Source organism: Anopheles arabiensis, chromosome 3, assembly GCF_016920715.1.
Source record: "Anopheles arabiensis isolate DONGOLA chromosome 3, AaraD3, whole genome shotgun sequence".
Classification (NCBI taxonomy): Eukaryota; Metazoa; Arthropoda; class Insecta; order Diptera; family Culicidae; genus Anopheles; species Anopheles arabiensis.
In genome coordinates, this window is record NC_053518.1 from 79,441,848 (window position 1) to 79,468,205 (window position 26,358).

General features: G+C 46.8%; 4 protein-coding genes across 4 annotated transcripts; 3 read left to right on the forward strand and 1 right to left on the reverse strand.

Moving 5' to 3' along the window:
- The first annotated feature begins 2,740 nt into the window (after positions 1-2,740).
- Positions 2,741-8,389, forward strand: LOC120904376 (UDP-xylose and UDP-N-acetylglucosamine transporter). Its single transcript, XM_040314298.1, has 2 exons — positions 2,741-3,737; positions 6,884-8,389. Exons 1-2 carry the CDS (start codon positions 3,652-3,654, stop codon positions 7,809-7,811), a joined length of 1,014 nt encoding a protein of 337 aa, XP_040170232.1. The 5' UTR covers positions 2,741-3,651; the 3' UTR covers positions 7,812-8,389.
- A 2,652-nt stretch (positions 8,390-11,041) lies between these two features.
- LOC120904399 (CD2 antigen cytoplasmic tail-binding protein 2 homolog) lies at positions 11,042-14,134 on the forward strand. Its single transcript, XM_040314351.1, has 2 exons — positions 11,042-11,335; positions 11,407-14,134. The coding sequence occupies exons 1-2, from the start codon at positions 11,193-11,195 to the stop codon at positions 12,356-12,358; spliced, it is 1,095 nt and encodes a 364-aa protein (XP_040170285.1). The 5' UTR covers positions 11,042-11,192; the 3' UTR covers positions 12,359-14,134.
- An 82-nt stretch (positions 14,135-14,216) lies between these two features.
- LOC120904395 lies at positions 14,217-25,139 on the reverse strand. The gene is made up of 2 exons (XM_040314346.1): positions 22,218-25,139; positions 14,217-16,275 (listed from the first exon to the last, which is right to left on the reverse strand). Exons 1-2 carry the CDS (start codon positions 24,402-24,404, stop codon positions 15,568-15,570), a joined length of 2,895 nt encoding a protein of 964 aa, XP_040170280.1. The 5' UTR covers positions 24,405-25,139; the 3' UTR covers positions 14,217-15,567.
- On the forward strand, positions 16,715-19,629 carry LOC120904396. Its single transcript, XM_040314347.1, has 3 exons — positions 16,715-18,105; positions 18,173-18,567; positions 18,659-19,629. The coding sequence occupies exons 1-3, from the start codon at positions 16,862-16,864 to the stop codon at positions 19,465-19,467; spliced, it is 2,448 nt and encodes an 815-aa protein (XP_040170281.1). The 5' UTR covers positions 16,715-16,861; the 3' UTR covers positions 19,468-19,629.
- Positions 25,140-26,358: the final 1,219 nt, after the last annotated feature.

Genomic DNA, 26,358 nt, shown 5'->3' on the forward strand with positions numbered 1-26,358 from the left:
TTGCATCATCCTTGTTGTTGGTCGCCGAGAGACGCATCAGCACCACATTATTCTTTGTGCGATCGCCACCGTTTTTGAAGCCCTTTTCTCACAACTGTGCACATTGGCCGCATACTGCGCGCACCTCCAAACAGTCCAGCGCGCTCTCAATTTCCCCGGGAACGGGAGGGCTATTTGATTTATGATAACGGCAACACACCGCACCCGCTGCCTACAATGGTTTGATGCCAATGGGCGTTCGATGAAGTGTCGAGCGTGTGCGGTTTGGCGTTATCAATTGGTGCCTGTGTTTACTGTTGCAGCAGCAGCACGTTCTTTGCGTGCTGTCTGGTCACGATGGAGGAGCGGGTTAATTTCATGGTTCATGGGCCTTTGCGGGTTTTTTTTTAAATCGCAGTGAGAGTTTTAAACTTGCGCAGTTTTGGTTCGATCTTAGGTGCGCGATAGGAACATGATCTATATGCACTTTACTTTTGTGAGAAAGGTTCAATCTTCGTCCAGGATTTGACAATTTGGATATAAAAAACACACTCTTTTAGAGATTCAATTTGCTCAGAAAAGTTCATCGGGATTTCTAGTCGAAGGTTTGAAACATTAAAAAAAGAAACAATAATGGTAAGGTTTTTACTTCTGATGTTATCAGATTTCGTTTGATGTAGCTATGTGTGTTCCTCAGATGTATCTGTTATGAACTCAGAATTTCTTGAAATCAAATTTCGTTCGAATTAAAATGCTCTCAACTCTATCTATATAACACGTTCCCCGTATGTAAAAGATCAACATGTACATACTTTGATAAAGCTAATCTTGGTTAATATTTGATAGCCAGCCCAACTCTATGAAACGATTAAAAAATGGAAAGGATACATCGGGAGCCGTTCCTATGGTTTATTTGATAAATGCATCAGCTGCTACAATGCTGGATAGAATCGATTCCCATCTGGACCGTTCTTCCGCAGCAAGAGCTGTCTATTCGACTGAGTGTGACTAATAAGCCACGAAAGGATGTGTAACTCGTTACGCCAAAAAGCAGTAGAAGAACGTGTGGTTTGCTCTTACCATGTGGATTCACAGATAAATGATTCAAGTTTAACTATCTACATAGCACAGTTGGCTCACTACAGCAAACTTTGCTTACACACTTAATTGAATTATGGTACAATTGTAGTGAACTTCAAAAAGGGTTTTTAAAATCCAATACAAACTAATTACCATAACCCAGAAAAAATTTCGAGATAGTACTCATGTGCATGTGTTCGATTGCTGTGCAAAAGGAGAAGTCATAAAGGCAGATACATTTCGCCGAGTTACGCGAATTTTTAATTTTGACATTTCCTATATCAAATCAATTTTCTCCAACAATTGTTAAATGAAAAATAAATTGTTTTATCGTTGAATATTTGAAATAGCCAGAAGAAAAAAAAATATTTTCTTAACATTTTGTATGACACAAGTAATAAGTACTTAAAATTGCACAATGTAATCAACAAGAAGCATTTATCAAATATATTTGTCCGAAAAAACGTAATATTCGTCTTACGAAAATGTCTCCGGAACGCATTATTCGCGTAACTCGCGGGGAAAGCAAAGGGGTTTAAAAATATCAGGTGGTGGATAAGGGCCTTTGGGGGGTCGCCATAGTTGAGGGACTTTACATTTTCATTTTAAAACCGTTAACCATTGGTTTCCGAACACAAAGCTGAGCAAATAGAACAGATTTCTTTGTTATTATGTGCATTTTTGTGTGTCTATTGATTTTATCGAAAAATTGAGATATTTCATCAAAAGATTTAATGATTTGTTTATGCACGAAATTTAAAATCATGTGAGTAAGAGTTCTAATCTCACGTAAATTGTCCATGCGGCTCGTAGATAATGAGGAATTAATGTGAAAATTGAAAAAAATAATGATTTCTTAGTTTTTATCATCAAAAATGTCGAAAACACAATGAATTATAGAATAAATTCACGGAATAACACAAAATAACACACTTTAATCCATGTTCTAATGTTAACTAAGAACTCGCAAAGTCCAAAATATATTTTTAAACAATTTTTATTCGAAAAAATGGGGTAGATAAAATATATGAACATTTTTAATAAATGTAAACAAAGTTTGAATCCTGGGGACCTTGTGTCAAGTGACGAATTGTCAAAATGCACTAGAGTCCACCACCTGATATTTTTAAATTCACCTTGCGGGGAAAAAATTATGACTCTGACAATTTGTACAGAAATGTACAAAATTGAAAAGTGCCTCAAAAAATTCAAGATTTTGACTATTCTATTCAGGTTGATGCATACGTACTGTAAAGTAAAACTAAGTGAAACTTGGATTTGCGAAATGCGCTATCGCACTCGCTTCTACAGTTCATACACTCAAGCGATATCTCATGCTTGACACACATGTATCACTTGACAAAATACTTATTATTTTGTATAAATCAATAAATAAAAACATAAATATTTCCTACAAAAAATACCTTAGAAATCACAAATCATAAATCAGCATTTTGCACACCTTTTAACGGCAATTTTAAATTCCACCGCTTGCCAGCCAGTTTCGTCAAATGAGAGTGGCGACCCCTGCCCCTGCGTTGACAGCGGTTTATTTACATACAAATGCCAACGCGAAACAACACGCTGCAGTGTCGGGTGCTCGGGTGTGTGTGTGCGTGGTGTCGTCGGCTTGAACTAAATTGCCGCGAGAAATCGGAAACCGCGTTCGATTAATTTTTGTGCGGCTTGAACTTGCCGTGTGATAAATTGATTAATTGCTTGTCCGGCTTGAGGCAACGCGTGAAAGGAGCACTAAAGGGCGTAGCGGAGCGGGAGTTGCGGGAAGATTGGGAAAGGAAGTATCACCGGCAGCACCCTGTTCTGCTACATCCCCCCACAGCCTACCCGTATCATCCCCCCATCAACGAGAGTGACTTTCATCTTTACCATCATCAAATATTGACTGCCGCGCGGGACACGGCGGGGGCATGATTTGCCAAACAACAAAGGGAGTAGATTCCAATTCCAGCAAATCACGATGATGATGATGATGACCGCTAGCTAACGCCCGACGGTCGGTACGTTTGCGATAGTGGGAACAGTACGTATCGCGGTCTCGGGGTGTGTACACAGACGCGGATCCGCGTGCCCTCTGAAACATCAAACCTCCTCTGTGTTGGTGGCACGCGCAAGACGCGGCCGTATCGACAGCCGAACAGGTGCACACCAGCAACGGGGAGCGGGTGAGAGAAACACTGAAAGGAACACCGCTCTCGGACGACACCGTACGGCGGCAGAACGAAGGAGGCGGCGGAGGAAGCGACCCAAAGGCAACGTCACCAGCCTACTACTGCTGCCCGCGCGGGTTTTAGAAGGTGTCCGCTCTAACGAACCAGTTTTTTTGGCTTGCTGCGTTGAATCGGCTAGCCGAAATTTGCCACCCAAACGGACGGCCCCCGACCCGCGACGGTATTCGGTTTCGGCATTCATTCCAACGCGACGGTTAACGGCGAGCGGGTGCGTGTGCTAGCGCGCCGTACTGCAACTGGTGGTGAACTTGAACGGACCGAACGGAGAGAGAGAGAGAAGCACCAAATAGAGGACAAGAATTGGAATTTTGCGTCCAGAATCCCGAATAATAATAATAACACGATGGCAAACATGAAGGCTGCCCTTGCCATCGCGCTGGTGTTCGTCGGCTGCTGCAGCAACGTGGTGTTTCTCGAGCTGCTGGTTAAGTAAGTTGATGTGGTGTGGTGTTGTATTAGTAAAAGAAGAAAAAACAAAAAAAGCATATAAATTATGTAACCGCGAATGAACGATCGCGTAAAGTTTGTGCGGTGTCATCATCATCATCCTCTTCGCCACCCCAACGCTCGAGTGTGATAAGCGAAGATGGCAAAGGGAGAAAACCGTGTATCGTTCGCAGTGTGGTTGACACATATGTGTGTGTGTGTGTGTGTGTGTGTTTTGGTGTGCCAGTGGGTGGTGTATCAGCTGTTTCATCCACCCAACGCGCTCTTTGATCGTTTTATGTTGCTATCAGCAATTCGCGCAATCTTGTCCTCGGTCCTACCAAACTGCCAGCAGCGCCAGAGCGATAAGGGAGAAGAGCGGTTGAGAGAGCGTGCGGAAGATAATGCGGCAATTTTTTGCCGGCACATGTGCTCTTGTGCCCTTCGGAACGAAACAACCTTGCCCAAAGTGTGTGGTGCCGTTTATTTATAAACACAAAACTATTGTGCCCCCGAATTCGTCTGTTTTAAATGGTATTTTTAAATCCCCCTTTCACCTATGGGAATAGTAGCTGACGTCATCAAGCTGTTTTGCTTCCTGCATTAGGAAAATGCTTAAAAAAAAGAGGGATAAATAACAACATTTGGTGAAACATTTATTTTTAATCATAAATATTCAACAAACTTCACAGGAGCTGGCACTCTTCGATACAAAAAGGCATAGCCATCCATCCAGTACGTTTAGTACCAAAGCGATATCAAATAATGATGATATGGCAATCAAATGCGCCACATCGTACCCATCTCAGCAAGCCATGGGGTTTGAGTGCATTGCTGCAATTGTGCACCTTTCGCCCTGTCTCTCTCTCTCTGGCGCGTGAAACGTGCGCACCAATCATTAGCGCATCAGCAACGTCACAATATCGCTACTGTCGTTTACGCGCGCGTGCATTTGTGGGTGTGTGTTGCTACTATAGTAACCAGCCTTATCAAACAGAAAAATCATTGTCGCCGTTTTTTGTACGCCCTCTTTTAATGCACTCATGCGAGCCAAAGTAGTAAAACCGTTTAATGTGAACATGTGCGTTGCACAATTTTTAATTAGTTACATGTTACTTACTTAAAAAAAAAAAGGTATAAAAAATGGAGTTGTACATTAGCTCTAGGGAATGGCAGTTGAATTGTGGGACGTTTTCTGAACTTCATTTTGCTGGCGATACACTTTTTATATTACTTAAGCACATTACAGGGTTTCCCACGATTTATTGGTCAGTTCCCATGATTTATTGGTGCGTTCCCACGATTTTTTGGTCGTATCCTATAGATTTTTGGTTCGTTCCCATATTTTATTGGTATTTTCCAATTGGATATCAATACAATTGGACCAACAAATTCTGGGAAACGACCAAAAAATCGTGGGAACGCACCAAAAAAATATGGGAACCCACCAAAAATTGATGGGAACCAACCAATAAATCGTGGGAAACCCTGTAAATGAAATCAATTTTCGGTTTTGGAATTCTTACTTTTATCAACTTACAGTGTTTTCCCAATCACGTTCGAATGTAAACAGTGTTTTTCACCACGTGCAGGAAGTTATTCCTTATTACTCTGATTTTTCATTTTAATCATAACAATTTTTAAATTTCTTCAGCATGATTTTCAACACTTCAAAGGTCTGTTGCCATCGTTTTTTCACCAGGGGTTTGAAGTAGCGATGGGAAAAATGAAGTTTATGTCGGAATCGATTCCGGCTAGCTCCGCAGTTTTCTGGAATCGTATCCGGAATCGACTCCGGAATCGGAATCGACTCCAGAATTGATTCCGGAATTGGCTCCAGAATTGATTCCACAATCAGTATCGGTAACGGCTCCGGAGTCAACTCCGGAATCAGTTCCGAAATCGGAATCGATTCCAACATCGGAATCGGCTCCGGAATTCATTCCGAACACGGAATCGGGTAGGTCCGATTCCGCGCTCCTACCACTAGTTTGAGGTAGTATCTCATCATGATTTGTACAACATTTTCAAAATTAATACAGGGTTTTCCAACTCACTTTTGAATGTGCACATAATTATTCACCGCTTCCAAGATATTTTATTACAACAACTGTCAAATGATGTGTTTGCTTCAAAATGAAATTTTAGTTTTTACACATTTTTTCAACACATAACAAAGAACTGTCAAACACAATCCAACTTGAGTCGTGTTGAAAACCTTGATGCTTATGCGGCGAATAACAATGTTTACATTTGAAAGTGACTTGAAAACCCCTGTATCACCTCCTCCAAGGTGTCAAATTTTGTATTTTCATCACAATTAAATTTCAGTTAATACACATGATTTTCAACCAACCACAAGGAACTGTCAAACTCAATCCAGCTTGAGACGTGTTGAACATCATGTGGAGGAACTGAAACATTATTTGGAAGCAAATACAATATTTCACAACTGTTGGAAAACATCTTGCAAGCAATGGAAATTGTTGGTAGACGTTGGAAATTGACTCGGAAAAACCAGTATTTATTATGAACATGTTGTTTATATCTTGATGAGTTGTGGCTTCAACCTCCACGGTGAAAAAAACGATGGCTATAAACCGTTGAAGTGTTGAAAATCATGCTGAAGAAATTAAAAATTATTATTTTGGAAATTAAATATCATATTGATGTTGATTAACATCTTGCAAGTGGTGAAAAACAATGTTTACATTGGAATGTGACTTGAAGCCCCTGTATCGCATCATGTATGAGCAAATCTGAAAACATATATATTTTTATTTGATAAAGCTGTGGGTTAAGGTTTGATGGAAAAACCCTGCGAAAATCTACAATGACTAGACGAGTTTTGGTTTACTTCTTTTAAATTATCGATTCTCATGTATGGTTGCCCTATCATTTAACTTTTTTATGAATTAAAGTCTAAAACAAGGCGTCTAGCCATTAATGAGTTATCCCTTATCATATAAAATAAGGTTTTCTATTTTAGTTCCTATGATTACCTGCATTTCATGATTAAAATAACAAACATTAAATCCTGCTGAGAAGATAACAAATTGATAGTATGATTTATAGATGTAGTTTGAAATGAAACGATAAAACCCTTGCAACATACACTAACTGTTGTCTGTTCTTCTCTCCCTCGACAGAATCGATCCCGGATCGGGCAATCTGATCACCTTCCTGCAGTTCCTGTTCATCGCGCTCGAAGGATTCCTGTTCACTTCTAAGTGTGGCACGGTGCGGCCCCGGATCGGGCTGAAGGACTACACCATCCTGGTGGTGATGTTCTTTGTCGCGAGCGTGTGCAACAACTATGCGTTCGACTTTAACATTCCCATGCCGCTGCACATGATCTTCCGGGCCGGGTCGCTGATCGCGAACATGGTGATGGGCATACTGATCCTGAAGAAGCGGTACGACTTCTCCAAGTATCTGTCCGTCGGCATGATCACGCTCGGCATCGTGATCTGCACGATCGTGTCCGGCACGAAGGTGGAAAGCACCCAGGTGCTGAAGAACGCGGCGGACGAGGACCCGATGTCGGTGTTCTTCTGGTGGACGCTCGGCATAGCGCTGCTCACGCTCGCGCTGTTCGTGTCCGCACGGATGGGCCTGTACCAGGAGGTGCTGTACAAGCGGTACGGCAAGCACCCGAAGGAGGCCCTGTTCTACACCCACCTGCTGCCGCTGCCCTTCTTTGCGCTGCTGGCGGGCAACATCTGGGAGCACGTGCAGCTGGCCAACGCCAGCCCGCTGCAGGCCATCCCGGCCCTGGGCGTGTCCCTGCCCATCACCTGGCTGTATCTGCTGGGCAACGTACTGACGCAGTACGTGTGCATCAGCTCCGTGTACGTGCTGACAACCGAATGCTCCTCGCTGACGGTGACGCTGGTCGTGACGCTGCGCAAGTTCGTGTCGCTGCTGTTTTCGATCGTGTACTTTAGCAACCCGTTCACCGTGCAGCACTGGATCGGTACGATACTGGTGTTCGTTGGTACGATCATCTTCACCGAGGTGGTCGGAAAGGTGCGGTCCGCCTTGGCTCCTGCCGAGGAGAAGAAAAAGGTTAAGTAAGGCGAAAACGGTACGCTTAATGCTCAAAGTGAGAGGCTGATAATGGTGCGGGTCAATGGAAGCATCAGGATAATTAGGGAGAGAGTGAGAGTGAGAATGGAAAACAAACACAGGTTGCTCTATAATTGAAGAAATAAGGACAATATGATGTCGTGTCGAAGAGTCGGTTTAGAAATTACTTTTTTTTGTTCGAATAGCTTAGCTTACCTTTTTACCTTACTGAAGTGTGGATATTTTTGAACAACGATACAAGCACAGGTTAAACAGTTTTTGGTCCTGTTTTTAGAATGATACATGGAATATCGCGTACCTCGTGGTGTAGCTTATAGTTTGGAGGGGTTAAACTCACGTTTCCGAGGCAGCAGTGTCGAAATCAATTTGTACGATTGTAGTATTGTATCCTAGCTGTAACATATAGCGTCCCAATGATGATGATGATGATTAGCTGTAAAGCGGAAAGGAAATGATTCGAAAATCAAAGCCGTTGAATCGTGTGTTGATGTGCGTGCAGTACAAGAAAGCATAATTGATGGCGCACGGTAGATTGCTATTTTGGAATAAAGAGATGAATCATACGATGCCACTGTGCCATTTAAAATTTCACCGAGAATGATCCAAATGCCACTTTGAGACGGCAATGCAGTGCATATTCCAATTTTAAAACACCTTTGTGGTATGTTTTTCACCGGGAAGCGACACCGCTTTGCCTAGTGATGAGTGAATACCATTTTTTCCGGTGTCGGATCGGTGAAGTGAAAGTATCGAATTTGACGTCGGAATCGTTCGAATCTCACAGGGGTCTGAGGCAAGGAGACGGACTCTCCTGTTTGCTCTTCAACATCGCCCTGGAAGGTGTCATTCGAAACGCGGGGCTAGATAACGACATCCGTGGCATGATCCTCTACCGGTCTCTTCAGTTCCTTGGCTTCGCGGATGACACCGACATCATTGGCAGGACAACAGCGAAGGTGTATGAGACGTACACCCGACTCAAACGCGAAGCAGTAAGAATTGGATTGAGAATCAATGCGACAAAGACGAAGTACCTGCTTGCCGGAGACTCAGACTATCTGAGAAGCAGTGTATTACAGGGTTTCCCACGATTTGTTGGTCAGTTCCCATGATTTTTTGGTGCGTTCCCACGATTTTCGATCGTATTCTATAAATTTTTGGTTCGTTCCCATAATTTATTGGTATTTTTCGATTGGATATCAAAATAATTGGACCAAAAAATTCTGGGAAAAGGTCAATAAATCGTGGGAACGCACCAAAAAAATATAAGAAAACACCAACAATTGATGGGAACCAACCAATAAATCGTGGGAAACCCTGTAGTTTACGGCGACAATCTCGAGGTAGTAAAGGACTTCTGCTATCATGGGAAGGTCGTTATTTCGGACAACGACATCAGCAACGACATCCGGAGACGCATTGTGCAGGGGAGACGTGCATACTATGGGCTTCACCGAAAACTGATATCCATAAGACTTCGAGCCAGCCCGAAATGCGAGATATGTCGCACATTGATGGACACGAGTCCTGGCCCATCCGAGCGGAGGATGCAAACGCTCTGGGCGTGTTTGAGTGACGCATCCTCCGGACCATCTTTGGCGATGTGTTCGAGTATGGAGCGTGGAGGAGAAGGATGAACCACGAGCTTGATGAGCTGTACGGCAAACGAAGCATCCTGACAGTGGCGAAGGCTGACAGGATACAATAGTCGAGGCATGTCATGAGGCTGCTGGACTCATGCCCCACGAAGAAGGTGCTCCACTTCGGCATAAGGTATAGGAGAGCACAGCAAACTCGAAGGCTGGACCAGGTGAAGCGAGACCTGTCGGAAATCGGGTGTCTACATGGATGGGAGGCTGCTGTCAGGGACTGAGCATCCTGGAGAATGATTGTTGACCGGGCCATGTCACACCGACGTGCTCTATCGTGAGCAGATCAATAAGAGAGAGAGAGAGAGAGAGAGAGAGAGAGAGAGAGAGAGAGAGAGAGAGAGAAAGAGAGAGAGACCCATCGGAGTTGGACTCAAAGTTGCTTCAGATTGGTTTAGTAGGGGGATTTAAACTCCGCACTCATCGACTCCGTATCCAGATCAATTCGAAGCAATTCGAATCAGTTCGGATCCGTTTTTGATTCGGTCTGGAATTCGATTCGATTCGGTTTTTTCCAGTTCGGTCTCCGAAAACGTTCGAATAAGTCTAGTCGAGTCCGGGCGAGCTGTTTCGGATGGCAGTGCAAAGGCTATTTAAATTTTGAAGGAAAAATGGTCTTGCGGAAAAGGTAAATATTAGTACAAGAAAGAAATATTTGAAACAGAAAGATAATTTTTATACTGCATCGTACATATTCCCCAATTGCCACAAATCCTCTAAACGACCACTAAACGGCTTCTAAACGACTCAAGTTCTCTACCTAAATGGAATATAGAAAGACTTCGTTTAGCAGACGGCAAACGACTCATGCATTCTAAAAATAGCAAAAAAGCTGGTGGCGCTCTCTGTTGGTGGGATACCCCAACCAGTTGAGCTTCCTTCGCTTGGAGGAAAACCTTTTCATTTCCTCTGTACTGTTGTATGGTTTCGCATTGAAGTTATGCATCGCTAGAACTAGAACGGCGATACGATTGTTTAAATACTAAACTCCAACGGAAACCACCAGCACTGAAGCAAGTGAGATTTGAGTAATGGTCGTTGGTGTTGATACCCACGTATCTGCCCACACGACCATTCACATAGATTTTTGCTCAGAAAGTTAGAAGGCTATATAGGTCATGATAAGATGAAACTTGTCGAAACACATTGCAAGAAAAGGATAGCAATATAATAATGAGTTGTAATACGCCATCTCTTGATCAAACCAATGAAGCTGTGGAGCTTTCATTTTTTTTCTATGGATATTCAATTTTCCAGTCGTTTAAGCTTAATCTGTGGCGCTTGGGTCGATGCCATACTTGAAAGTCAATCAACTGTAAATGAACTCCCGAAATTTCTAAACGCTAATGAACACTCATTTTGGGAATAAGAGACGCATTCCGACCCATTCGGACTCATCCGAACTCACCCGAACTGATCCGGACTGTTCCGGAGTCGGATCCGGTTATGATCCGGAGTCGGAGTCATATTTTGCGCACCGGAGTCGTAGTTGATCCATGACTCCGCTCCGGATTACCCATCACTAGTCTGTACATGCTGTCAGTGTGTCGCAGCTGTCATCAAAAAGGCCAAACAGTTTGTTTATGTTGTGATCGACCACTCTACTCTGGGCAGCAGCAGCAGCAGCAATCTTGCTTTCGCGGCATACGTTCGTGTGTATTGGGAAGGAAAATCCCCACTGGAAAAATTGTACAAAAAAAAGTGAGTCGCACAGTGCAGCATGTCGAAACGCAAAGCGAGCTACGTGGTGGAGGAAGATAACTATCTGGACGATTTGGTGCGCGACAAGCAGAACAATCAACCCTCCACCAGCAAGCACACGCTCGATTCCGACGAAGAAGACGACAGCGGTGATGATGCACCGTAAGTGTGGCAGGATGGCCAACGGGAATTTACATAATTATTATCGATTTTTGCTTTGTCCTCTCCCATAGATACAATGTGCTGGACGATAATGAGATCCAGGGTGAGGAGGATGGGATGGCCCGCATCGATGGGGAGACCAAGTTCACACCGTTCAACATGAAGGAGGAGATGGAGGAGGGCCACTTCGATGCGGACGGGCACTATCTGTGGAAGAAGCAGGTCGAGGTGAAGGACCACTGGCTGGACAACATCGACTGGGTGAAGCTGAAGAACGACCCGAACTACAAGGAGCGCCCGGACAAGGGCGAAGAGCAGCGCGGGCTGGCCGATAGCGATTCGGACGATGAGGATGGTGAGGCGGCGGCGGCGGCCGGTGGAAAGTTCGATGACATTGCCACGTACCAGCAGATGCTGGAGCTGATGGAGCCGCGGGAAACGGTCAAACGGGCGCTGCAGCGGTTGGGCAAGGGTACGGCCAAGCTGACGACGGCCCAGCGCTGGAAGCTGAAGAAGGCGGGCAAGTCGCCGGACGAGTCGAGCGCCAAGATCACGAAGCTGACCGAACTGTCGAACGATATACTGACCAACAACGGCAACATGGATGTGTACGAGGAAACGTTCGAGATGATCAAGCGGAAGGTGACGGAGGCGGAAAAGCGAAAGGCAGCTGCGGCAGCCGGCCCCGGGGAGGAGCTGGACATGTACGCGGATGATTTCGGCAGTCGCGAACAGAGCAAGCTCGGTGCGGGCGGTGATGGAAAGGAGGAGATCGCCCAAGGGTCGAACAGTTCCACCGAGAAGAAGGGGGAAGAGGAGGAGGAGGAAAAAGACAAACCGTTGATGTGGGAGTACAAGGAGCAACAGGAGGCGGAAACGATACACGGCCCGTACACGACGGAGCAGATGCAAAAGTTTGCCGAGGAGGGCCGGTTCACCGGTGGAGCGTTCGTGCGGAAGGTTGAGGATGAGGATGGGCGGTTCTACTCGGCCGCGCGGATCGATTTCGAGCTGTACCTGTAGGACGGTGGTAGGGGGGAGGGGGGTTTTAGGGTACGTACAAAGCCACAAAACTACGATTAAGCGCTTCTAACATCTTCTTAATAAAGTCACACACTCACACACATTTTTACATCCCATTTTTGTCAACCATAAACCCGTTCAATCCGTGTGTTCAATTGAAACCGGCATTTATAAATAGGGTTTTAAATTAATCAATCTGAACGGAAGAATTGAAACGAATGTGAAATAATGTATTGTTAAATTACTCGGTTCTAGATTGTTTTAGAATCTTTCCAAAACGAATTGATAACATCTTACATTCATTTGAATGTTTCCGTGATAAAAACTACACAAATTTGCCAATTAAATCGTGTTAAATTATAAATTGATCTAAAATTCAGCAAAAACCTAAAACCAAACCAAAACCCATACTGATCCTGCCACCAATATGTTGCCAATAACGATTTAAGAACTGCACACAACCAATACTGGTTATACCGGTCCTAGATTCGATCATGAACCCATATCGGCCGTGGAATCTGCCATGAACCCATACCGGTCCCGGAATCTATCTTGAACCCATACCAATCCTGGAACCTACCATGAACCCATATCGGTCCAGGAACTGATCTTAAACCCATATCGGTCTTGGAATCTGTCATGAACCCATATCGGTCCTGGAACCTGTCATGAATCCATACCGGTCCTGGAACCTGTCATGAACCCATACCGGTTCTGGAACCTGTCATGAATCCATATCGGTTCTGGAACTGATCTTTAACCAGTCCTAGACCAGTCCTATCTATACCAGTCGTAGAATCGATAATGAAGCCATACCGGTCCTGGAACTGATCTTGAGCCTATATCGGTTCTGGAACCTATCATAAACCCATACCGGTCCTGGAATCCACTATGAACCCATACCGGTCCTCGAACCTGTCATGAACCCATATCGGTACAGGAACTGATCTTGAATCCTTACCGGTCCTGGAACTGAACCTATATCGGTTCTGGAACCTATCATGAACCCATACCGGTTCTGGAGCCCACCATGAACCTATATCTGTCCAGGAACTGATCTTGAGCCCATATCGGTCCTGGAACCTATCATGAACCCATATTGGTTCCGAAATCTATATAGAACCCATATCGGTCCCGGAATCTATCTTGAACACATACCGGTTCTGGAACTGATCTTGAGCCCATATCGGTCCTGGAACTGATCTTGAATCCATACCGGTCCTGGAACTGATCTTGGAGCCATACCGTTCATGGAACCCATCATGAGCCCATACCGATCCTGGAACCCACCATAAACTCATATCGGTACTGGAACCTGTTATGAACCCATACCAGTCCTCAAACCTGCCAACTTTTCATCGACAATACCATGTTGAAAACACCGGTTCTCGTCAAACCTGTTAAGAACCCATATCGGTCCTGCAACCTATCATGTACTCGTACTGGCCCTGAAACCTGTGATGTACTCGTACCGGTCCGGCCCTGTAATCGATGGTGAATCCATACCGATCCAGATATAATTCCCGATTTCATTTTTTTTTGTTGAAGCAGTAGATGGAGCTGTTCCAGATTCGAATTCGGAACGATACTTGATACCGGGTCTGAGTAGTAGGAATTGGCGTAGGAATTTGTACAGTGATTATGAGAATTACAGAGTCCTCTTAAACCAACATTGTTGCTCAGCATTATTCAACACTCACGACATGATTTTCAACAGCTGTCAATGTGTTTGTGTACTGTTGAAAAACATCTCACGAGCGTTGACTAATGCTGTTAACATTGGTTAAACTGACTCGGAATAAACCTAATAAGTTTGTTAAAGATATTCAACACATCTTCTAAAACCGCATTGTGTGTGTCTTTTGTGTTGCTTTTCAACAAGAACCTTTATTTATATATATTTAAAAAAAGACGTTTATCAAAAACTTATCGCATTAACATCCTTTCCTATCTGTGGCTAGTGTATGAAATGGGTGATGTGTTCTACTAGCTTAAATTGTAAGATTACATGCAGTCATGGGGCAGCACACTCGCGCACCACCCTTTTGCGCAGATAGCGCTATCATTCGAAACACCTGCCTGTCACGCTAGCAGCTGGTATTACCCGTTTGCAAACTACTGCTACTATTCCCTGATACGAAATTCAGTCCTTTTCAAAAGAGTTAAATAATAAAACAAAAACATAAACACACACACACACATAGAGGATTTTAATCTTATTTGGATAGAGAGAGAGGAAAAAAAGCTTCGTGCCTAAACTGGGGAATTGAGGGATTTTTTTTAAGCTAAGAAACTAATAATAAAGCGTCACTTTCCGGTCCACGATGGGCAAGTGTAATAAAGGTGTTTTTGAGCTTCCTTTCCTGGGTTCATTTTTCTTTTGTGCGTGAGTGTGTGTGTGTGTGTGCAACATTCGAGTGTCTTAAGCAAAGTTTAAACAATCAGTGTCTTTTGATAGCCTTTGAGCATTCACTAGGTTGCAGTTACGTCCCCCTTTCAGTGTCCCTTTCAGCAGGGGCTTAAGCAGGGAAGATTCGACAAAGATTCAGGATACATGGGTCATGGGCGTGTGTGTGTGAGAGTGTGCGCGTGTGTATAATACTTAAAATAATCGTCATGTTCGTTCAAAAAAATCTCCGTTTACACTCGTGTTGCCAACGAAATGGCCATATACATGATCCTGTGGTCACCTTTCCGATAACGAGTTGCTACATAATATGATCGGCCCGTGCACTGTTAATAACTTCCTTTACCGCTACTTTTGAATTGCTTATTTCTGGGGTCTTGGTTTTGGTGCTTACCGACTAAACATGAACATGATTGTAAAAACCTACTGTTTGTAACGAATAAAGAAGAGAAAACACATAAATTACTGCAGCTGCGCTCTAAGCTCCGCCGGCCCCCATCGCTACTAATCCGTGTGTAAAGCTTCGAGGTGCGGCGCCCACACACAAAAGAAAGGAAAGGAAAGAACACAATTGGACAATACGCGCCCGTGTAAAAGAGAAGTGAATAGATATGTGAAGTAAGTAGCGCAAAGTACAAAATACAACGAACTAAAGAAATAAAGACACATTAAAACGTACTGGCTAGAGATTCGCGGAACGAACTGTTCGGAATGAAATCGTCCTCCTCTTCTCCCTCAAGGAGTCACACGCGCTTGAGAACTGGGCTTCAACTTCAACGCTCTTCCTCCTCCTTCTCCTCATCTACAGCTTCCGGCAGAGACGCTGCAGTGAGCGACGACTCTGCCGGCTGCAGGCCATATTCGGCCGTCCGCGCTCCTCCTCTTTGGTGGGCGAGTTCGCGGCCAAATCAGCGCACACCCTGTCCGGATGATACTCGCACAGACACTTGATGCAGAACCGGAACCCACAGAACGCGCCGCTACAGATGGCATAGTCGCACTTGGAGTCACGCACACCGAGCGTATCCTCCCCGCCAGCCGGATGCATCGCGGCTGTGGACGAGCAGTCCAGGCTCTTGGTGGCCCCACTGCTGCGCAACTTCATGCGCTGTTCGTTGCAGCTGCTGCTGGTGTTTGCGGGTGTTGTGCTGCTGCTGGTGCTGCTACTGTTGAACAGGTTCTTGCGTACCCGTTCCGGCGATGGTTCACCATAATGGTTGTTGTTACGGTGTGTGGTGGTGATGGTATCGGTGGAAAGGTTCGACGATCGTACTGTTTCGATAGTGGAGGAATGAGTATTGTTACTGCCGCTGGAACGGTGCCCCGAAGCAGTGACTGTCTCCGGATCAGGTAACGTGTAGGACTTTTCTAGCCGTGCCCCGACCGCACTGAACCGGGCGGAGGAGCGAGATTTGCTGGACTTGGAGGCCCGCGAGAGGATGATACGGCTCGGCTGCTCGCACCGTGGACAGGGTCGCAGCTGTTCCGATTGTTTCAGATGGGATGCAATCTAAAAGGGAGAGAAAGGGGAGAAGCATTAATTTATTTTATATTCAAAACGCATTTTTTAATAATTTTTTTAGCTCATAGTAATACATATTTCGAGTAATTAGAACAACAGCCCTTTGTAACGAGCTTTTTTAAAAATATCCCTATTTGAATTTGAAAAATTTCCCTTTGCAACAACAGCTGTCAAAGGGGGGATATTTGTCGATGTATTAGTGTTAACGGTTGATCGTTATTTCTTTGCAAGGTTTTGAAGCCCTGTGTAAAGAAATGCACTGTGCGAATTCCTTAAGTTATGCTGCAAATATTGTAAATAATTGAAAATGGTTAAAAATGCGTAAAAAATATAATAACGACCACGCGCTGCGTAATTTACACGTCCAGAACTCAATCCATGCCCGATAAACGCACCGCCCGTTGCCGTCATTTTGAATTGCATTATCGTCGTGCTCGCAGCAAGCGTAGCATCGGTCGGTCCGCTTTATTGTTGTGCGTTGTTTGTGCCTGGTTCGTTTGTCCTGGTTCGCTTTTTCATCGTTTTGTGCAAGTTAATACTGCAAAAGGGTGCAACATTAAACAAAAACGCGCCAATGGCGAAGGCACGCGAAATGTATCTGGCGCTGTGCCTGCTGGACGCAATCGAGGATGCGAACATAGAAGCCCTGCAGCTGGTGCTGGACAAGTACGGTGCGAGCCCAAACACAATCTTCCCGGAAAAGGGCGTCGCACCGATGCATCTGGTCATTGGTGCGGACGACGAGACGTTTGCGCTGCGGGCCACCTCGCTGATGCTGCAGCGAGGCGGCAGCGCTAACCTACCAGCGGCCGAACAGATGCTCACGCCGCTCCACGTAGCGGCCAACCTCGGACGGGTCGCAATTGTGCGGCTGCTGCTGAGGGCGGGCGGAAATGTGGAGCTGCTGGACGAGGAAGACCGTACGCCGATCCAGCACGCCATCGACGGCGATCACTTCGAGGTGGTGCAGGTCATACAGAACCACGTCTTCGAGCAAAAGATCGACCAGAAGCGCAAGCAGCTAATCAAGCAGCAGCAACAGGAACAACAACAAACCGTTCTGTCCCCCAGCATGCGGTTCAAGAAGAGTGTGGCCGGCTTTCTGCCAGCGGTTTCCTCTACCCGGCTGCACCCAAACAGCGCACTAACCGCCCTGCAGGTGCTGGAGGAGCACAAGCTGACGCCGAACAAGTTACACTACAACTTTGACGCCACCAGCCCGTACTACGTGAACATAACGCACCGACGGAAGGATCGGTTTAAAACACTCTTCCCAACGGATGACGCTACTGCTAATCGGGAAAACACTGCACCGACCGTTGACGATGAGTCGCTCGGGTGCGAACCAATCGCTGCCCGAGAGCGGCGGCGACAGGAAACAGCGCTCGATAGTACCGAGGAGCTAGGAGGAGAAGAGGGGTTGGTGCATGAGGTGCCGAGCAGGACCAATTTGTTCGAACTGACGGAGCGCAATTTGCGGGATTTTACACGCGACAGTGAACCGACGGGCAGGCGAAGATCGTTCATCGAGTGCTGGCGTGAGAAGATTGCGGAACTGCGGGAGCGAACCCGCATTAGCCGACGGTTGGACGATATCGATCGGATACTGAACAGCTTCTCGGAAAGCACGGTGCTGGAATCGTTTATGGACGAGGTGGAGGAAACGTTTGTAACTGCCGCGGACGGGGATGAGGAGGAACGGTTGAAAACGAGCGACGAAACTGTTGTTTCGGAAAGGGAAGAGTGTCCACAACAATTTCCGGAATTAATTGAACAGAATGTCCCGGAGGAAATAGTTCCTACGGTTCAACCTCAATTGTAAGTTGATGCGAAGATCTTACCAAGAGTGTTTAAAGTAATTGTGCTTTTTTTCTCCTTTCTCTAGTATGGACATCGTACAAATAAGCGAAGAATACATCCACACGGACGACGAGGCGGGTGTGGTGTTTCGGGAAAAACGAATGATCACTGCACCATCCACCATTCCCACCATTCAGGTAACATCGGAAATAGCTGAGCCGGTTTCAAACGACCCGGGAAAGGGTCCACCATCCACAGCAAGACGGAATCCGTCGCTTACAAGCCTTTCTACAGCGGTCACGTTGCCACCGCTTGATTACGACACGGACGCGCTGCGCGCCGAGCTGACCACGTTCGGTGAACCACCCGGCCCGATAACGAGTAGCACCAAAAAACTGTACTTAAGAAAGCTGGTCAAATTGCGACGCCATCCAGAACGATTGGAGAACGTAAATGGAGCCAAAGCAAACCCTCAGCCAAGTAAGATTCCATATTTCGCTTTCGCTTGGAATTTAAAGGGAGCTCTAATAACGTTTCCCTTTTCCAACACAAACACCTTTCCTTCCAACAGCTTTCTCCGTCGAGCTGGGCGCAACGGTAAGAAAGGAGGATGTGTTCGAGGCAATCCTAGACCATCAGAGTTTGGAGGACGAGATGGCTTCCGAATTCCAGTCCAGCTCCACCACCAAGGTGGCGCGCAACCTGCGCGAGGGACACCTGAAGAAGAGCTTCGTCTATCTGCTGCTCGATCCGCGCGTCAGCGAAAACCTGTCCGCCCAGCGGGACCATCTAGCGGCACACGAGCTGTGGAAGCGCTTCCTCAGCGCCGTGTTTTACGTCGGAAAGGGTAAAAGCAGCCGCCCGTACTGCCATCTGTACGATGCGATTAAGCTGCACCACCAGCGGGAGAGCGCTGGCTGCGAAAACATCCGCCGGGAGCAAACGGGTGGGGCAGGTTTTACCGTCGAGGCGGAAGAAATTATCTTCCAATGCAGCGAAGCAAGCATGGCGGCGGCGGTAGGAGGAAATAATCTGCGCAAGCGGGGCCAGTCCGGGAAGGGGTCGGGACGCAAGCAGCAGGCAGTGGACAGTGCGAAGCTAAACCGCATCATCGACATCTGGGCCGCCGGCAAGGGTGTCGTGTGTCTGCACGTGTTCCACAACATCATGCCGGCCGAGGCGTACACGCGCGAGGCGGCCATTATCGATGCGTACGGTGTGCAGAACCTGACGAATCTGAAGCGGGGCGACTACTACGGCAAGTGTCTGTCGTGGCCGATGAAAAGGCGCAAGCAGCTCGGCATACTGCTGCTGTACAAGGCGTTGCTCATACACCTGGCGGAAGGCGAAACGCAGCTACTGCCAAACGATCTCATTTGAAAGTTGAACGGGGGGAAGTGTGATAAATAATGCCTGGCCATTTGTGATACGCATGCGCACACTGATGCTAAAACATTTACTCGATCCACCGAACGTGTTCCTTTTTATTCTTGTGTAAACCAATAAACTGTTTTAAATTATTTTTATTATTTTTTTAACAAAGCAACTGGCGCTATTTGATTAATGCCAAAAACAGCGAATCGCGCTGCGTTACACGCATGTTGACGCATCGGCGTGTGCGAATTGTTTAATTTCCGAAGAAGAATTACGGTGCAAGAAGCACCACCACCTCATTACTAAATCAGTGCGTTCAGTGGCAACCCAAAACAAAAAAAAAAAGAAGGAAAAGCGCGCCAGAACCGAACCCGCCCAAAACCTCGCAAGCAAGACCGATTTTGGCGTCCGCGGCCCCCTTAAAGTGGTGTTGCTACCAAATGTTTCTTCTTTCACCTTCTTCCAGTGCGTGCCATACGCACTTCTCGCACCCTCAGGGGGTTCAAAACAAATAAATTCACCCAAGCGAAACGGATCGCCGCAACCAGCAAAGAGAAGTGCGCCAAAAATCAGACGCCAAAAATCAAACGCCCAATCAGTACACCACCACCCCCCAAACAACAACAGCAACAACGGCTCCTCTGCTCAGTAAATGTAAAAAATCCTTCCCGGGGCCCGTGTGTTCCCGCCTGCTTTTGGCGGGTTCATCGGGTTCTGCCGAATCCTCTCATCCGTGCACCGCTTCTTCTCTCGCGCTGCAACTGAAAAGCACGCAAGCGGGAAGAGTTGAGCCGAGGGGGGGGAGCCGAGTGTGGGCAATTTTGTGGCGGGCTCGCACAGTAGGCGTATTTTGCCGAGGCGCGCAAAGAAGCGCGTCTATGTACATACAGTGTCAGCCGGCAAATGAGAAAGCACAGGGCACAGCACACGACGTACACGCAACAAACTCCAGCACCACCCCACCGAGAGAACTACACAACCACCAAAGGAGGGCGAGTAAATAATTTATGGTACGCGTGATTGTAAATGTGATTTTCTGTTCTTTTGGGGGGATAGAAAGAAAACCCCCAGATCCAACAAGAAGCCCGCGACAAGACCGAGACGATTCTGGCGCGCAAATTTACCCAACCGGCCCCGAGCGCGCTTTTCGGGAAGTGGGAATCAGATAAGGCACACATAGGCTTAGAGGGCAAGAAGAGGTGATTTTAGTTCAATTTCAGAACTAGAGTTGTCGTACTTTCATTTTAAGCCTTCGCAGCGTATCTATTCGATCTCAACGGACGTACCAGCGCGCGCCCAATTCAGCAAGAGAGAGGGATCACAGGTACTAGTCCGAACTTAGATAACCGAATCGCCTATCTCTTAGATAGTTTCTTCCCCCGCTACGTTCTACAAACAACTTTTACGTGTACATGTAAATATGATAGTGACGGTCTTGAGGAACAATTAGCGGATATTATAGGATGTCCAGTGAAAAGGTTAATTGAGAATGGGTTAACAACATTCAGCAACAAATTAAATCTTTTGCGAACGGTTAGTCTCTAATGAGCTATCATGGGGCAATTATACATTTTTCTTGTAGCCTTTCTAATCACTTTTTTGTGATCTTTTGCAATTCGGGATTCAATTGATTTGATAATTTATTATTATTACTATTATTATTATTATTATTATTATTATTATTATTATTACAACTGTTTAAAAAAACCTTGCCAAATGCCTAAATGTATGCAATACGACATCTTTTCAATAACTTTGTACTCCAAATAGAACGGCCTCGCCATTCTTCCACGAATAATTAAAATACAATATCATTCGTTTCAGCAATTTTGTAAATATTACACGGAATAGACATATAAATTGAAGTAAAAGACTCATAAATGCATGTTTTGGTTAAATAAAATAAATAATAAATAATTATAATTAATAATGATGATAATAATAATAATAATAATAATAATAATAATAATAATATCAATAATAATTGAATAATATGTTTATTAGCAATAATAATAATAAATTGTTAATAAACAAATTAATATAAGAAAAATGGTTGAAAATTCAACGTTTGATTTTGCAAATGTAAGTGTAGACTAGAAAAATAAAATTGGAATATCTTGTTCCAATAAGTATCAAAAATCCGGTTAACAAGGCTTAAAATGAGCAACTGTTTAAAATTATACAATCAGCAGAACTCAAATTAAAGCGTCATGTTTTATAAAATAGCACAGAAATGAAGTGTCTTTTTACACTTTGATACAAAGTATGGTTTAAATAAATGATCAATTTGAAATAAAGTATAATTTTGTAATATTTGTTATTTTACTATTATGAAAAATAAGCAAATTACACCATTTGAGGCTTGCAATGAGTTTGCAAAGGCACAATTTAAACGTCTGCCCAAAGTTGAAGATCACGTATAAATGGAACTCAACTGCAAAAGCCAGCACCAATATGGCCTCAAACACACACAAATTTGAAGATCACTAATCATAAAATGAGATTTTCTGGTTTTAATGGAATAAATAAACCACTTACGAAGACCATGATTGTTATAAATTAATTAAACAAAAATATAAGTAAATAGGAAAAGAAAAGATTCTCACAAGCAGCGACATGAATAAACAGATTTAGAAACTTAATGTAAATGGTTAAATACTGAACAAAAACGATAATTATGGTGCAACAGATTTAGCTGAACCATTACTATCAGAAAGCATAATTTAAAAATAATGAATCAATTGCTCAACACTTACCTTCTGGTTTGTGACAAACTTGCGCATCGAGGGGCTAACCGGTGGCGACTGCGCGGCAACACTGGTCGATGCACGCGCCGCGAAGGACGACCGCCGGCGGCTCAGCTCCAGCCCGGAAACGTTCGCAAACGAACCATGCGCAAACGATGCGTTGCCCGCGCTCGCCTGACTGTTATCGAGCGAGTTGCACACCTTAAACGGTAGCCGCTTTGGCGCTGCGTTCGCGTCAGCGGCCGGAACGGGCGGCAGTACCGGCACGGCAGCAGCATCCTCCACCGTTCCCAGCCCGTCTCCTGCATTGCTATCCTTGCCAAAAGTTCCGCTTAGCAGCTCGGGCAGTGCGGTGCCCAGCTGGGAACTGCCGCCGTTCAGGCTTGACGCGAACGACCCATTCTCCCACCGACTGCCATGACAGTTTTCCTTGTGTTCCTCCTGCTGCTTGAGGAAGCGCTGCAGCCGCCTCCAGCTCTTCTTGTGGTTCTGGATGATCGCTTTCCAGCCGCGGGACACGCGCACCACCTGCACCAGGTCCGTATCGGCCAGGTAGTCGAGCAGCGTCTCGAGCGCGTCCGGATTGCGCATGCTCAGCTGGTGCAGTATGTTAATGTACTCGCAGCCACAGAAGCTGTACGGTTGGGCCGTTTTCAGGCGACAGTTGTGCGGTTGGGCACCGTGCAGGCGGCGCGTCGCCTTCGGCGAAACCGAAGCACGTGCGCTGTGGCGCGAGGAAAGCGAGCGCACGCTCCGGGCAGGGCTGGATGCGCACGAGGACGCTGATCCGCCGTTCGTGCCGAGCCGTTTTAGCTTGCGGCCGGACTTGGTCACCGAGGGTGGCGTTTTCGGTAGCGGCAGCTTGCCGGGCAGGAAGGCCGCCGCCGCCTTGATCGGCGATTCCTCCAGGATGGAGTTGAGGGTCGGTGCGTAGGAAAAGTTGGACGCGTGCCGCACCAGGTAGTCGTCGGTCGCGAACGGACCATCGGCGGCCGGTGCCATCAGTTCCAGGTCGATCAGGTTCGCCTTGGACGGCGTCAGGCTGAAGTCATCCAACGAGGGTACGGTGGTGACGGTTTGCTCCAGTTGCCGCGACGGCTCGCCCAGTATCGGTGCGTCGAGCAGGGCGGCCAGATCGAGCGGTGGCAGCACGGCGTCCGCCATCGCCGGCTGGGGATGGATTTCTGCGAGCACGCGCTGCTCCTTCCGCTTTTCCGGCGTGTGTTCGAGCGCGCGGATCGCATTTTGCCGCAGCAGTGGCCGTGTTGCGTTCGGCTGCATTTTGCTCGGGCTGAAGCTTTGAAACTTGCGGAACGTTCGCTTCGCGCCGAGGGGCGGGTTGCGCCCTGCGGCCGCCCCCACCTGCAGAAACGTTGGCTGCGAGCTGGCCGTTTTCGGCGTGCTGGAGCGCATCAGATCCTCGATGCCGCGGTCCTGGTGCTTGCGGCGCTTCACGTTGAGGATGGGCGAGATGTCCTCCAGCCGGCGGCAGTCCGCATCGAGCGAGTCGTTCAGATCGCGCGGATCGTTCTCGTCCGCCGGCAGCGCCACGCCGTCCCCATCGGAGTAGAGCTTCTCGCGGAAGGTGGAGTGTTTGCGCTTAAGCGAGCCGCCCCGCGCTTTGTGCGGCGTGAGCTGGCTGCTCGGCTGGCTGGCGGAGCGGTTCCCGGTGCGGAGCGGCGTTTCCGGCAGCTCGAACGAAACGGAGCGAGACAGCCCGGGCAGCCGTTCCGGGGTGGACGGTGCAAGAAAGGAGGACGAGCAGCTGCCGCCAGACCCGTCGTAATCAAACGCGATCGGTCGCCGGATGCGCTTCGCCCGGTCCGTGCTTTTTGGCGTGTTTATATGAATGTTCGACAGCAGCACCATGCTGGCGGCCGTCTTGGGCGTGAGGTTGATCGCACCCGTCGGACTGCCGCCGCCCGTATCGTTCATGCTGCAGTCGTGCTCGCCGGCCTCGTCGATCGTGGCCAGCGTTACGGACGAGATGCCGTGGCGCGAGGACAGGTTAAACGTGTTGTTCGGCGTGGTGGCCTGGTAGGACGTGTAGCCACTATCCTGGCCGAACGATTGCCCACCGTCGGGCGGCAGCCCGTCCGCTGCCGATGGTCCGAGATCTTGCACCCATTTCACCGCCGCCACCGGGGGAAAGGATGGCCGCAACGCCGACTGCTGCTGCTGCTGAACTTCTTCCATCCGACTCACGGACAGGATGCTTGCTGAAGAAAGGCGCCCTTTTTGGACAAATGCGCTTGCACCCCCCTCTGTGTGTGTGTGGTGGGAAAACGCAGCGCCCTAACGTTTCTTTTTGCCTGCTTCTTTCTTCGCTGGCCTATCTCTTTCCCTTTTCTTCTTCCACGCCAGCTGCGATGTTGTTACGCTTTCCCCGTTGCATACGAAACGGACGAATGCACACACTCACTCACACATTGCTGCACATACACCATACATACACCACACACACGCGCGCGCTACACCATTTCGAACGCCCCTTTAGGTGGTAGCGTAAAGGGACGGGAGTTAAAGCCTCTTTACGGACATTTTCGGAGAGTCTTTTACTGTTTCTGCATTTATTGCTCAAGAGTTTCACACACTAGACGAATTTCACTTGAGGAGGACACACAAATTAACGCACATTTCCATACAAAAAGGCGCGCGCGCGCGTACCGATACACCACAAACACTGTCCTGGAAAGATGCGCAACTCCCGTGGTTAAGCCCGCAGATGCCAAAGGGAGTTTAGCACTCTTCCCTTAGAACCCGGGGCAGCATTCTTCGCAGCGCGGCAGAACTTTTTAGAGCGGCACGGACCGTGGAAGTAAAGTTCCGCCTGGCGAATGTCGACCCAAAGACAAGCGGGACACCACAAATTGTGCCTTCGCTCTGCTTCCCGTTGTTTTTGCGTGTGTATGCGCGAGCGTTATGTTCAACGGCTCGAAGCAGAAAGCGGACCTAAAGTGGTGTTGGTACGGGCAGGGCGATCAGGGCCCGTACAACAAGTGCGAGTGGTTTTGACGTTCAAGCATCGCTGCATCTCGCTCATTTTCGAGGTGTGTATGTTCTCGCTCGTTGTGTCATGCACGTGGACGCGTTAAAAAAAACGTAAAAAAATCGTGGAACTGATGTGAATTAAAAGTGCTAAATTTTGATAATGATTTTTTGTATGAAAATCAATAGAACATGGGTGTATGGATCGAAAGTGAGAGAGAAGAGAGAAAACCAAGGAAAGCGACAAAATATTGGGATATGCGTGAATTGAGAAGAAAGAGGAGAGATTAGCCGAAAGAAAAGAGAGAGACAGAATGTTATAGAGGGAAGAGTTAGACGTATGCATCAATCGAAAGAGAGGAAACGCATGCTTGGGAGAGAATGAGAGAGAGAGAGAGAGAGAGAGAGAGAGAGAGAGAGAGAGAGCAGCGTGAAAATGGGGCCATGCAAAACATCTGGCAGCGGGTAAGTTACAAAAATTACTTGATCTTAAGCATTCGATTAACAAGGAGTTCACCTTTCAGGAAAACTTCTTCAAACCTCTTTTTCACCTTTCAGGAAAACAACATGAATTGCTGTGGCACAATTACGTTGATGTTTCAGGAGATGTTTTAGAAGGGAGAGGACAGGTATGTTGTGATCGTTCGGCAGTTTTTGGAATGTCGGTCTAGGTGGAAAATGGTCAACGGCTTTTGGCATCAGAGCACGCCCATGCTCCCACACCCTCGTGCAGCTGATCTGCCGATCATGCAAGAACCAAGGCCAATGTTCCGTAAGTACAATTGGGTGAGCTTTGAGGTGTAACGTCATGGAAATGTGTGCATTCTTTCGCATTCGTACATCACATGTGTACGTCATTTTTTTTAGATGGTCTACTCCCGTCTGCGCATATCGTGCTGGCACGGTTAGGATGCTAATTATTCTCCAGGTCACTCAGCCCAAGCATATGCCTTCCTTCATCCTCGTCTGTTCCCCGTTCTGCGATAGGCGCTGCACCACTAGATTCAGCCCTCTAGCTCCCTGTGTGGTCCTGCACGTTTTGCTGCAGATTGGTGCGGAGAGTGATCAAGCACCTTATTAGCGACTGCTGTCTAAAATGTTTGGTAGCCTGACTTGCAGCATAGCTCGGCAAAGTGATCCGGCCCATATCGATATGGCACAC